Genomic DNA, 12,396 nt, shown 5'->3' on the forward strand with positions numbered 1-12,396 from the left:
CAGGCTTTACAGATACAGTGTGGCAGTACACAGGTAAGGCTCCAATGTTGGGTGCGTATATATTTATGATTGTTATGTCTTCTTGATGGATAGATCCTTTTATCATTATATAGTGGCCTTCTTTATCTCTTTTTATGGTTTTTGGTTTAAAGTCTATTTTATCTGATATAAGAATAGCTACTCCAGCTCATTTTTTGTTTCTATTTCTATGGTATATTTATTTCCATCCTTTCACTCTTAGTCTATGTGTGCCTCCACAGGTGAGGTGAGTCTCTTGAAGGCAGCATATTGTTGGGTCCATATTTTTAATCCAGTCAGTCAGTCTGTGTCTTTTGAGTGGGGAATTTAATCCTTTTACATTAAGACTTATTATTGAAAGGGGTTGATTTACTCCTGGCATTCTATTGATTTTTGTTTTGATGTCTTAAGTATCTTTTGTTCCTTTCTTTCTGATTTATTGTTTGTCTTCTGTGTTTGTTGGTTTCTTGGGATAGTAGATAAACTTTTTTCTCTTTATTGTTAGTATTTTTATTTTACTGGTGGGACTTGTTCTTTCTTGAGTGATAGTTGATTTTCAGGTACCAAACCTACTACTCCCTTGAGCATTTCTTGTAAGGCTGGTCATGTGGTAGTAAACTCCCACAGTTTTTGTTTGCCAGAGAAGTATACCATTTGTCCTTCGTTTCAGAGGGGTAGCCTTGCTGGGTAAAGTATTCCTGGCTGACAATTTTTGTCTTTTAGAATTTTGAATATATCATCCCGTTCCTTTCTGGCCTTTAGGGTTTCTGATGAAAAGTCTGATGTTAGTCTGATTGGGGCTCCCTTATAGGTGACGACGTTTCTCTCTTGCTGCTTTTAAGATTCTCTCTTTGTCTTTGAATTTTGCTGATTTGACAATAACATGTCTTGGAGAGGACCTTTTTGGGTTGAATATATTTTGGATCTTTGAGCCTCTGGAATCTGAAAATCTGTGTCTTTCCCTATACCTGGGAAGTTTTCTGCTATTATTCCATTGAATATGTTTTCAATGGCATTTCCTTTCTCTTCTCCTTCTGGAATACCCATGATTCTGATATTTGACAACTTAAGGTTGTCTGTTATCTCCCTTAGATTATCTTCAATTTTTTAAATTTTTTTCTTTTTTCTGGTCTTCCTTTGTTAATTCTAACAGCCCGTCTTCAAGGTCAGAAATTCTCTCTTCTGCTTGTTCTAGCCTGCTGGTTAGACTCTCAGTTGTGTTTTTTATCTCATTGAATGAATCCTTCAGCTCCACAAGCTCTGCTACATTCTTTTTCAGTGCATTGATTTCTTTGTAAATGTCTTCTTTCAGTCCTATATACTTTTTCTCATTTCATTGTGTTGTCTGAGTTTTCTTGTATCTCATTTAGTTTCCTTAGAATTGTTGCTCTAAATTCCTTGTCAGTCATTTCAAGGACTTCTTCTTCTATAGGATCTAGAGCTTGAGAGTTATTATTTTCCTTTGGTGCTGTCCTACTTTCTTGATTTTTCATATTTCTGGTATCTTTCCTTTGGTGTTTAGTCATTGTGGCAGGGCGGTTCTCGATCCACTCCTTCCTCCCTCGTGTCTAGCCTGGAACCCGCAGGGACTGCCAATTCAGTGTGGCTGCCTTGGGGCCTGTGGGCCTGGTGGCTCTCAGGCCTCTCTGGATGGTGGAGACTGGCCTGGGTTGGGGGGTATCCTATTTTCCCATGAATTTTTTGAGGTACACTCATATATCATCCCAAGAAGACTATTTCTACAAAGGGTATTTATAAATTGTAAAGTCCTGTATGGATGTAAAATCAACTATAATTATTATAATTATCAACACCAACTAGAATTCCAAAAGTAAAGTATGCCTTAGATCATCAAAGGAGGTTTATTAAATAAAACACTATTTCTAAGGGAATCCCATCTATAAGAATATTTTAGGCCAGCAGCATTCATTCATTTATAGGAGAGTTTTGTGGAAATTAGAGTTATTGAAAATTAGGCCAATACAGTGCCTATAGTATTTTAGTCTCTTGCTGTTGCCTATGTCATAGGGACCACCCTAAGCAAAGTGTTGGGTTGTCTTACACACATTCTTGTCTTTCCCTTCCTCACCTTTCTTCTTACCTTGAGACAAACTTTACCTAACCTTTACCAGAAACTCAATCCCTTCCTTCTTTGCCTCCCTGTGCCTAACAAGAACCTCTTAGCCATTTACTTCACTTGAAAGCATCTGACAGCATCGCACTTTTGTGTTTTTTCAAGAGCATGTTAATAAAGTACCAAGATAGCCACAGAGGTATATATCGAGTGGGAACATTTCATACACAAGGGATAAGCCTACTGTAGAGATGTTTGGAGAAAGGAATGTTACACTGTTCGCCCTTAATTTAGATGACAACCAATTTTTCCAACTGATAAAATCAGTCATAGATGGTAATGAATGACACCGAAGGCACAATCCCTCTCTGTACACTGCAATACCCATAAAAGTCTCCCGTCAGTTCTGTGTGATCCCAGTAATGCTCCACAGTGAATTTCACCTTAAAGTGCACTGCTCTCTACTCAAATTTTACAGCTACCCCTCTCCCAATAACGTGACCTTCCTTCACTTTACTTTCAAGGCTTCTTCTATTCTTCCATATCACTCACATAAAACAACAGTAGAAGCAAGTCACTTTGTAGCAAAGGAATAAGAGTACCTGTCCACAAGTCAAGAAATTGTTGTGGATCTAATCGCAATAATTTGCTGATATAAAATGCATTAAATAACTGATGATAAAGTAAGTAGTTTAGCTAAGAGTAACACACCAATAGTGATTTCGTATATTTGATGATAGGTCATGGTAATGTGAGATGATAAGATTAGAAGAAACAAACAGGTTGAGGGGTATATGGGAACCCCCCTATACTATCTGTGTGACTGTTCTGTAAATTTAAAAGTATTCCAAAGAATAAGTTTATTCTAAAAATTGATGAGGAGGTCCGTTGGCCAATTCCTTTGGGAAATTTTCAGTTAAGCAATTAATTTTCTCAATGCTTGTAATTATCAGAGCTTTGGGAGTATCTAATTAATAAGCATCATAACTTTACCAGAGGGCATATATGGTGCTGCATTTTCCAAACATATTTGGCCAGAAACCTTTTTATTTTCTTCAAAAAGTCCCTTTCCAGAAAAGTGCTGACATAGAAAGTTTCTCTCAGAGTGTCACAGCCTCCTGTCCTATACTGGACCATGTTCAGATCTTAATCAGCATCTTTGTCCGAAGAGAGAAAGAAGCCATGAACATTAAATTGGCAGAAGATGTGAAACTAGGGATAATATGACGGATGAGAAAATAATCACAAAAATTAAACTTAATAGGCTACGTCAATTTACCAAACTTAATGGGATGAATATAAAAGGATAAATATATAGTCTACTTTTAGTTAAACAAATTACAAAACAAAACAACAACAGAGTAAGTACAGGATGATGAAGAAGAATGGACTTAAGTGCCCATTACACTACTATGAACAGCTTTGTGTCTCAGGAGATCTTAGGTCAAACTAGTAGAACTTTGACCGTCAGTGAAAAGGCCCTAAAAGTACCTTTATGGTAAGGCCATTTCTGAGATATTGTTTCTTTTTCTTTTCTTTTTTTTCTTTTTTTTTTTTTTTTTTGTTAAGTTCAATGTGCTACATAGTAAAAGGTCCTCAATGAGCCATTTCCAAAGCAGAGGGAACAGGATGATGTGGATCTGGGAAACCATGTCATAGCAAGAAATGTTGAAGAAACTGGAACTATTACCGATGAACAAACATCCTAAGGGGATTTGACAGTTGTCCTTACGTACACAGGGATACAAGGAGAATGAAATCTATTCTGTGTAACTTCAGAAGTCAGAAGAAGGATCTAAGGAAGCAAGTGGAAGCACATCATCTCTGTGACCATTAAACAGCCTCACAAAAGAATGAACATCCTTGAAATGAAGTGAGCTTCCTGCCTCTGGGATTGTTCAAATAGAAGCTGGATGCCCAGCTGTCCAGATTGCTGCCAGGTTGTCTTCTGCATTATACCTGATAAATGACTTCTACAGAACCTTCTAGTGCTAAATCTCAGAATATATGAAACCACAGGGAAGGAAAAAAGTGAGAGGCACCGAGAAGAATGACAAACCACTGAAAACACCCCCAAAGGTCCCTCAGGCCGCACTCTGCCTCTCTTCTAACCATCATCCCTGTGATAATATCTGGAAGCTGCAGGACAAGTGCTGGGGGTTAGCTGAAGAATCAGAGGCAAAATGCCATCCCTGAGTATGTACCTGAGAGACCATTGATGGTATAATTTAATTTACACTAGAGGGCAGGGGAGTGATGAATTCCTCTAGACCAAGTATAGTTGATACTCCAAAAGAAATTTACCAATATAAACAAACACATAAACACACAAACATACAAACAAATAAGTTAATTTTTTATAACTCCCTATTTTTTTCTCCTATGGAAATAATTGGCCTATAAAAAGTTCAATGTGTACAAATTTAAGGCCTGCTTCAAGGTTGCCCCCAAGCTGAGCAAGAACTATCCTGACAAGAGTGAGAGTGAGCTGGACACTCAGGACACACAAGTTAGGAAGGCGCTCTCTCAGGGTCCTGTAATTGCTGGCAGGGTCAGCCCCTGAGAGGGAGTGCCTCTTTAAATGTACGTCACAGACGCCTGCTTACATCACACGAGTCCTGGCCCCGTGATTGGTCAGGCATTCAACGCCCCTCCCCTCTGCAGCCTCAAACACTGGTTGCTTAGGTAACAGCCGCTTCAAAGCCTGCAGAGTGGGAGGCTGCAGACCAGACCTTCTCGCATCTCCTGACCGTATGTAGGCCAGAAGCTGGCACCGACACTACCTCTACCCTACAATGTCCCGGGTCCCGGACTGGAAGAGGGCAGAGCGTAGTCCAGGAGCTCCTGGGGCCAGCTGCGATGACAGAAGTGACAGAGGCAGCAGTTGGAATGGCCCCTCAGGCGGTTTGGGTCCTAGAGCCGCAGGCTCCCATGAACCACCACTCTGCTTTAGACTGGAGAACCACCTGGTTGGCTCAGTCATTGGTCGTGGTGGGTCAAAAATAAAAGACCTACAGCGTTCGACAAACACTAAAATACAGATAATAAGGGGAGATTGCGAAGCAGTAGTGAAAATTTTTGGCAGCAAAGATATGAAAGCAAAGGCCAAGGCAGCTATAGATACTCTTATTAAAAGACAAGAAAGGTACCGTTCAGAATCGGATGTGGATAATGCTGCGTCCCAACCTCCTGTTGGGAGAGACGTAAGCACAGTTAACGTTGTCAGAGAAGCTCCGCCATTGATTGATTGGGATCGTATTAAGGCAGAAGCCATAGCGTGGGAAAAAAGAAAATGGGCAGATTTACCACCAATTAAGAAAGACTTTTACACAGAATCCAAAGCTACAAGCTCCATGTCTAAAGAACAGGTAGACAAGTGGAGGAAAGAAAATTACAACGTAATGTGTGATGACTTGAAAGATGGTGAGAAGCGTCCCATCCCTAATCCAGCTTGTGAATTTGAGGACGCTTTCCGTCCATACACAGAACTTATGAAAAGCATAACAAGGGCGGGTTTTCAAAAACCAACACCAGTTCAGGCACAGGCATGGCCCATTGCCTTAAAAGGAGTAGATCTTATAGGAGTTGCCCAAAATGGCACAGGCAAAACATTGTCCTACTTGATGCCTGGGTTTATTCATCTTGATGGTCAACCGATATCTAGAGAACAAAGGAATGGACCTGGCATGCTAGTCCTCACTCCCACCAGAGAATTAGCTCTTCAGGTGGAAGCTGAATGTTCTAAATATTCATATAAAGGTCTGAAAAGTATTTGTATATACGGTGGTAGAAAGAGAGAAGGACAAATTCAAGGCATTACCAAAGGTGTAGATATCATCATTGCAACTCCTGGAAGACTCTATGACCTGCAAATGAATAAGTTTGTTGACCTACAAAGCATAACCTACTTGGTCTTAGATGAGGCAGATAAAATGCTAGATCTGGGGTTTGAGCCCCAGATTAAGAAAATTTTGTTAGATGTGCGCCCAGATCGGCAGACTGTTATGACAAGTGCAACTTGGCCAGATTCTGTCCGTAGACTTGCACAGTCTTATTTGAAAGAGCCTATGATTGTTTATGTTGGCACTCTGGATCCAGTTGCTGTAAACACAGTGAAGCAAGATATAATCGTTACCACAGAAGCAGAAAAACGAGCTCTTATCCAAGAATTCCTTGAGAATATGTCACCGAAAGACAAAGTCATAGTGTTTGTCAACCGAAAACTTGTTGTTGATGACTTATCAAGTGATTTTGGTATCCAAGGCCTCCCTGTGCAATCACTACATGGTGACAGAGAGCAATGTGATCGAGAGGAAGCATTAGAAGACTTTAAAAGTGGAAAAGTGAAGATATTGATTACAACTGATTTAGCATCCCGAGGCCTTGATGTTAACGATATCACACACGTATATAACTATGATTTCCCACAAAAGACTGAAGAATATATCCACAGAGTAGGGCGTACTGGACGATCAGGAAAGACTGGAATATCGATTTCCCTTATCACTCAAGATAATTCAAAGATTGCCAATGAATTGATTCAAATTCTGAAAAGAGCAAATCAGAGTGTCCCAGAAGATCTTGTAGTGATGGCCAAGCGATATAACTTCCAGAAACAATAAAAGGACACAGAATAAAGACCAGGAAAGTCTTGAGAAAAACCCAAGAAGTTTTAGTTATGTTTACACTGAAAAGCTGTACCAGCTACGGGAAGATTTAAGGCATGCTGAACATACACAGTATTCAAGATACATAAGAAAGTTATTGGGAACATACTGGTGGTTTGAAGACACGACCGATTCTTAAATAACTCTAAGCTTTTAGTATTGTGTATGTTCCTTAATTTTAAAAAAAAGTTTATAAATGACAGTGTGAGATACTTTGTGGGGAAAATTAAATGTTATGTGTTGGTAAAGTCTTGTTTCTTTTATAGCCTGCCATGTCGATCTGTCTTAAACACTTGGTAGAAGGCAGTGATGGTGTTTTTCTTGCTTTAAAATAGTTGTGCTGAATTGAAGCATACATAGCTTTCATTAAGCTTATTCCATCAAAATATTCTCTCCCCAGCACCCCTAATGGTTGATGCCACAGTGATCCCTAAACATATCTCCACTGTCATTCCTGAATTATTTTTTTTAGTTCATTAGAAAATAAGTGCTAAATCTTCTAGAAGATTCTGCAGTTCTATATTATCAGATAGATGTAACCAAGAGAACACGTGTCTGACTCTCTGGGAATCATATCCTTACATGAATTCTTTCACTAACCATTGGTTAGAAATTCCAGGGAGGTCACTTGTCTTCTCTAGGCCTCAATTTCTCCACTCATAAAATGGGATGGTTATCTTAAAAACTTTGGGGTCTCCTTCACCTGCAAAATTCTGTGATCCTATACCTAAAATTGTGTACGCAAGCCTTGTATTAACATCTTAATATCTAATCTAGGGAAAATTGCACCCTTGTGCAATAAATTGAGCAAAGAAACCCTTTTTAATGACCAGAAATGCATTCAGCATTTTAAATAATTTTTGTAATGTGACTGGCAGGTTTCTTTCTATTCTTTGCTTTTCGTCATATTTTATTTTTAATTTTTAATTCAATTTCTCTTGAAAAGGTGAAAACCATATATACACACACATCAGGGGGAAAAGTGAATGTGAAAGAAAAATATAATCTATTGGGGAAAATCAAAAAATCAGATGTCACTCTTGCCAAAGGAACCGATTTTAGTAGAACTCTGATTTTGTTTATAATTCTATCTCTTATGCCTTACTTAGAAGCAATATACATCTCACAATGGCAAACAGAAATCTCCACAATCACACTAAGTAAACTCCAAAATTCAGTATTCATGAAAACGTTGAAATTAGTTAAGCCTTAACATTTCTGGCAAAATAAAGAGAAAAATTCATGCAACTATCTTTTTCCCCAGCTTGCCTTAGTTGTGACCAGAAAGAAGTCAGAAATTAAGAGGAAAAAAGGAGGTAAACATTCTAGGCATAGGTATTAGAGGTTTAAAGTCTGCTTTTAAAAGTTTTATATATAGGCCTCAATATCTCATGAGAAAATTAATAACAATGGTTAACACTTTTGAGTGACATATGCCAGGTGCTTAATCTCATAATTTCTAATATTCATAAGTAACCTACTCAATCATGTTTAAATAACAACAGGAACTATCACTCAGTGTCTATGGGTAAGAAAAGAAAAGTGTGCCTTTCTTCTATAAGTAAAGGCTGAAAAGAAGAGCCAGTGTATGGAGAAGGTAAGTAGAGATAGAACAATGGTTCTTAACCAGGGTACTTTGCTACCCAGGAGACCTTTGACAATATGTGAAGACAGTAATGGTTGTCACAACTTTGGGCGGGGGGTGAGAAGCTACTGGCATCTAGTGGGTAGAGGTTGCTAAACACCCTACATCCTACGGACAGCCCCACATATCAAAGAATTATCTGGCCCCAAACAATAGTGCTGAGGTGGAGAATCCCTGAGAGACCATAAGCAAAACAAAAGAACCAGTTGCATAGTAACCAAGGAGGGACTCCACAGGGAAAAAAAAAATAGAGGTTTTCTAAGCTGTATCTTATGGATTGTACAGAATAAAACCCTACAAATTTCCTATCTTTGGTATCGGCGGTCCTCCACCAGAGACAATTTTGTCAATGTCTAGATACAGATTTGGTTGTCACAACTGCGGTTGGTGATGGTGGCACTGGCATCTCCTGGGTACCACTGAACATCCCACAGTGCATAGGAGAGGCCCCCCCCAACAAAGAATTATCTGGTGCAAATGTCAGTAGTGCCGTGGTTGAGAAACCCTGCAATAAATTAAGCAAAAAGAAAAAACAAAGAACAGCACCAAATCTAGTTGCAGAGAAACCATATTAGTCTGTTTCTGTTGCTCATAACAAAATATACGGAACCGGGTATTTTATAAAGAAAACGAAATTTATTGCTGACAGTTTCTGAGGCTGGGAAGTCCAAAGTCCAAGGAACATATCTGGTGGTGGTGACAATGACCCCTCACATTGCAAGATGGTGGAAGCAGAGAGAGCAGAGAGACTAACCTCCTCATTCACTCTTCTTTTAAAGCCCTCCATGACCCTGACCACCATTTTTAATCCATTCACTACAGCACGGTCCTGAAATCTAATCACCCCTTCAAGGCCCCACCTTTCAATTACCGTAATAGGATTTCCCACCCTCTTGACACTGTCACAGGGTGGGGGGCAGCCAAGGTTTGGGGGCACATATAACCCAAGGCAATACGAATCTTTCTATGAACTTTGTGAAGACCCCTCGTACACTGATTGTTTTATACATTTATTCACTCAGTCATTCCTCAGATTTTTTGAGGGTCTACTATGTTGCAGATGATGTGGCATGCACTAAAGACAAAATATTGGACATAAAGCCCTGACAGAGGTTAGATAGAGCAAATACCACATCATGACGCTTTCCTACTTGGAACCTTTCAATGGCTTCTCATCTGACTTTGAAAAGGATCCAAACGCATTAACATTACCAAAAGGTCATAGATGACACCACCCCTGGCCACCTCTGCAGCCCGTCTCCTACTGTATCACCCTCACTCGCTATACTACAGTCACATTGCCTCTCTTTTAGTTCTGCAAATAAGCCAACATCTGTCCTCCTTTTAGGCCTTTCTTTATGATAATTTCTCTGCCTGGAAAGTTCTTCCCTACTGCTCACCTCATTGCCTCACCATCTCTCCTTTACTACCTCTTTAAGTGAAATGAACCAAAGTCACTCAAAGTCTGTCAGAATGAAGTATTAGAAATGAGTCTTGAAACCCTGGACCTGAAGTCAAGAGGCTTGAGGGCACGTCCTAGCTCTTCGGAAGGCTGCTCGTCAGTTGTCTCACTGGTAAAGTAAGGGGTGAACTGCATGCCCTACCACGCCTTGACATTAAAGATTATCTATTCCAAACTTCTGTCTTGCTGATGAGAAAACCAAGGTCCAGAATAGTTCGATTAACTTGCCGTGGCACACTAAACAGCTTAGAGATCTTTGGTTGGGCAAACCCTTTTTCCAACACTATGTGGAAACTGTTGGCCTATGAAACTGAACACGTTGTTTTGTACTTGGTGGGAGCAGGGGAGGGGGAAGACAGGAGTATTTAACTAAGATAGTAATTCGAAATGCATGTATTTGTAGGTAGGCAGAATATAACAGTATATATATATAACATATATTTAATATACATAATATAGCTACCATTATATCAACTGGAATTTTAAATTTTATCCCTAAGTGTTAAAAATATTCTTCTGGATTGAGTTATTATAATTATTATTTGCACACAATTGATCAAAACAACATAAATATATTATAAATGTTGATAATCATTAAACATTAAAAAGCAAATTTAATTGCATTTTCATTTTTTAGTAATATGGATGGGGCTGATTTTTAATAACTAGTTCATGTATTTATGGAGTAATATGACGTTGCTAGAATGAGAGAGGGTTCAACACCAATTCAACAATTCATTCCTATTTTTCCAGGCCAGTTCCAGCTGTAACCCTTACCTGGCCAGGCAGATCCTGCTTCCTGACTCTTGGAAGGCATCTGCCTTATGCTGATATTCTAGCCTGATATTAATTCGATATTGTCTTATTTTGATATTACTGGCACATTATTATACATGTAAGCACCGAGACAACTTGCTGACATAAATAAGTATATAGGAATGAAGGAATTTTGCTATACCAGTGTCACTCAATTTGTTGAAATTTTTCCAAGTACATACTAAATGCAACATATGATCTATTGACAAAAAATATTTTTATCATGTATCAGCTCATAGCTCATAGGTTTTCTAATTTTGTTGAAAGCAAAGAATTAGAACTATATGACTTGAGAAATAAATTGTCATCTACTCTTCACATCATTTACTTTCTCCATTTCTGAAAGTGCACCAAAAAGACATTACTTACCACACAACTGTTAATTTTACTTGTTCTTTCTCCAACAGGCATCTTGTTTAGCTTAATATACTTAGAAATTTGGCAAATACTTTTCATGAAGTATTCGTCACTACAGTATTATTCCTGAAGTACTTTTATTTCAGCACATGCTTTAATTACATTTTCATCAAAAACCTGGAATGGCACCTTTAGGTCATTCAAGCTATAGAAAATGTCTGCCATATAATCTACATGGGAAAGCCCGTTCTCATTGTCAAACCAACTAGTGGAAAACTATACATCAATCATTACTATGTCCATATATCTTTAGAGTCCTTGCAAATGGATTTTTTGCATCTCAAATTCATTTAAGGTGAGTCACAATTGAGTCCAGGTTTTAGCCAACTCACCAAGTAAGCTATTAGAACTACTTTCATCCTCGAGTTATCCTAGTAGATCTAGAATCTCTGGTAAGTAGACCCATATTGATTGATTCAGCCCAATATGAAGTTTTGTTTTTTCTTTCCAGTTTTGATCTAGCACCCTTAGAACTCATTTCCACATATAATTCCCAGAGTTTTGCTAATTATAAATTAACAACCTGCAATTATTTTGGTGTGTAAGCATTCTTCTTCTGGGGTGACTTGGTGATTGGCCCCCAGAACATGCTGATCTGACTGCAGGGGTGGGAGGAGTAGAGCGTGAGAATTAGCTTTCTGTTGAGTCACTTCTTTTTGGTAAGATCAGAGTCCAGTCAGGAGACACAAACCATACAGTAAATTGAACAAGGAAAGTTTAATATAAAAAATTATTAACCAGTGACAGGAGATAAGGTGCTAAATGGTAAGGAGAACTGAAAAGAACACAGAAATGGTGGATATTGGAAGCAGCCACTACCTGCAGGCTAAGGCAGAACACCCAAGGAAGGAACGAATCTGGAGGAAGCCCCACCCACCAAGACCTAGATTCAGACCTTGGCATAGGGAGTGCTATGGTTTGAATGTGTGTATCCCTTAAAACTCATATATTGGAACTTAAACCCCAAGGTGATGTTATTAAGAAGTGAGGCCTTTTGGGGAGTAATTAAGTCATGAGGGCTCTGACCTCATGAATGGGATTGATGCTCATAAAAGAGGCTTCTGAGAACTGCCTGGCCCTTACATCTCTTCTGCTACATGAGGACACAGCATTTGTCTCTTCTGCCTTTTCCACGATATAAAAATGACACGAGAAAACATCATCTATGAAACAGACCCTCACCAGATACGGAATTTGCCAGGACTCTGATCTTGGACTTACCAGCCTTCAGAACTGTGAGAAAAATTACCAGCCTTGTGGTATTTTGTTATAGCAGCAAGAACAGACTAAGAGAGTA

At 38.9% G+C, this 12,396-nt stretch overlaps 1 protein-coding gene across 1 annotated transcript; it reads left to right on the forward strand.

The window, feature by feature from the left end:
* The first annotated feature begins 4,887 nt into the window (after nucleotides 1-4,887).
* Nucleotides 4,888-6,714, forward strand: LOC134367837 (probable ATP-dependent RNA helicase DDX53). Its single transcript, XM_063084526.1, has one exon. It carries the CDS (start codon nucleotides 4,888-4,890, stop codon nucleotides 6,712-6,714), a length of 1,827 nt encoding a protein of 608 aa, XP_062940596.1.
* The last annotated feature ends 5,682 nt before the right edge of the window (nucleotides 6,715-12,396 follow it).

The sequence above is a fragment of the Cynocephalus volans genome, chromosome X (genome assembly GCF_027409185.1).
Source record: "Cynocephalus volans isolate mCynVol1 chromosome X, mCynVol1.pri, whole genome shotgun sequence".
NCBI lineage: Eukaryota > Metazoa > Chordata > Mammalia > Dermoptera > Cynocephalidae > Cynocephalus > Cynocephalus volans.

Coding starts and splice junctions, on each gene's coding strand:
- LOC134367837 (XM_063084526.1), top strand. CDS start 4,888: ATGTCCCGGGTCCCGGACTGGAAGAGGGCAGAGCGTAGTCCAGGAGCT.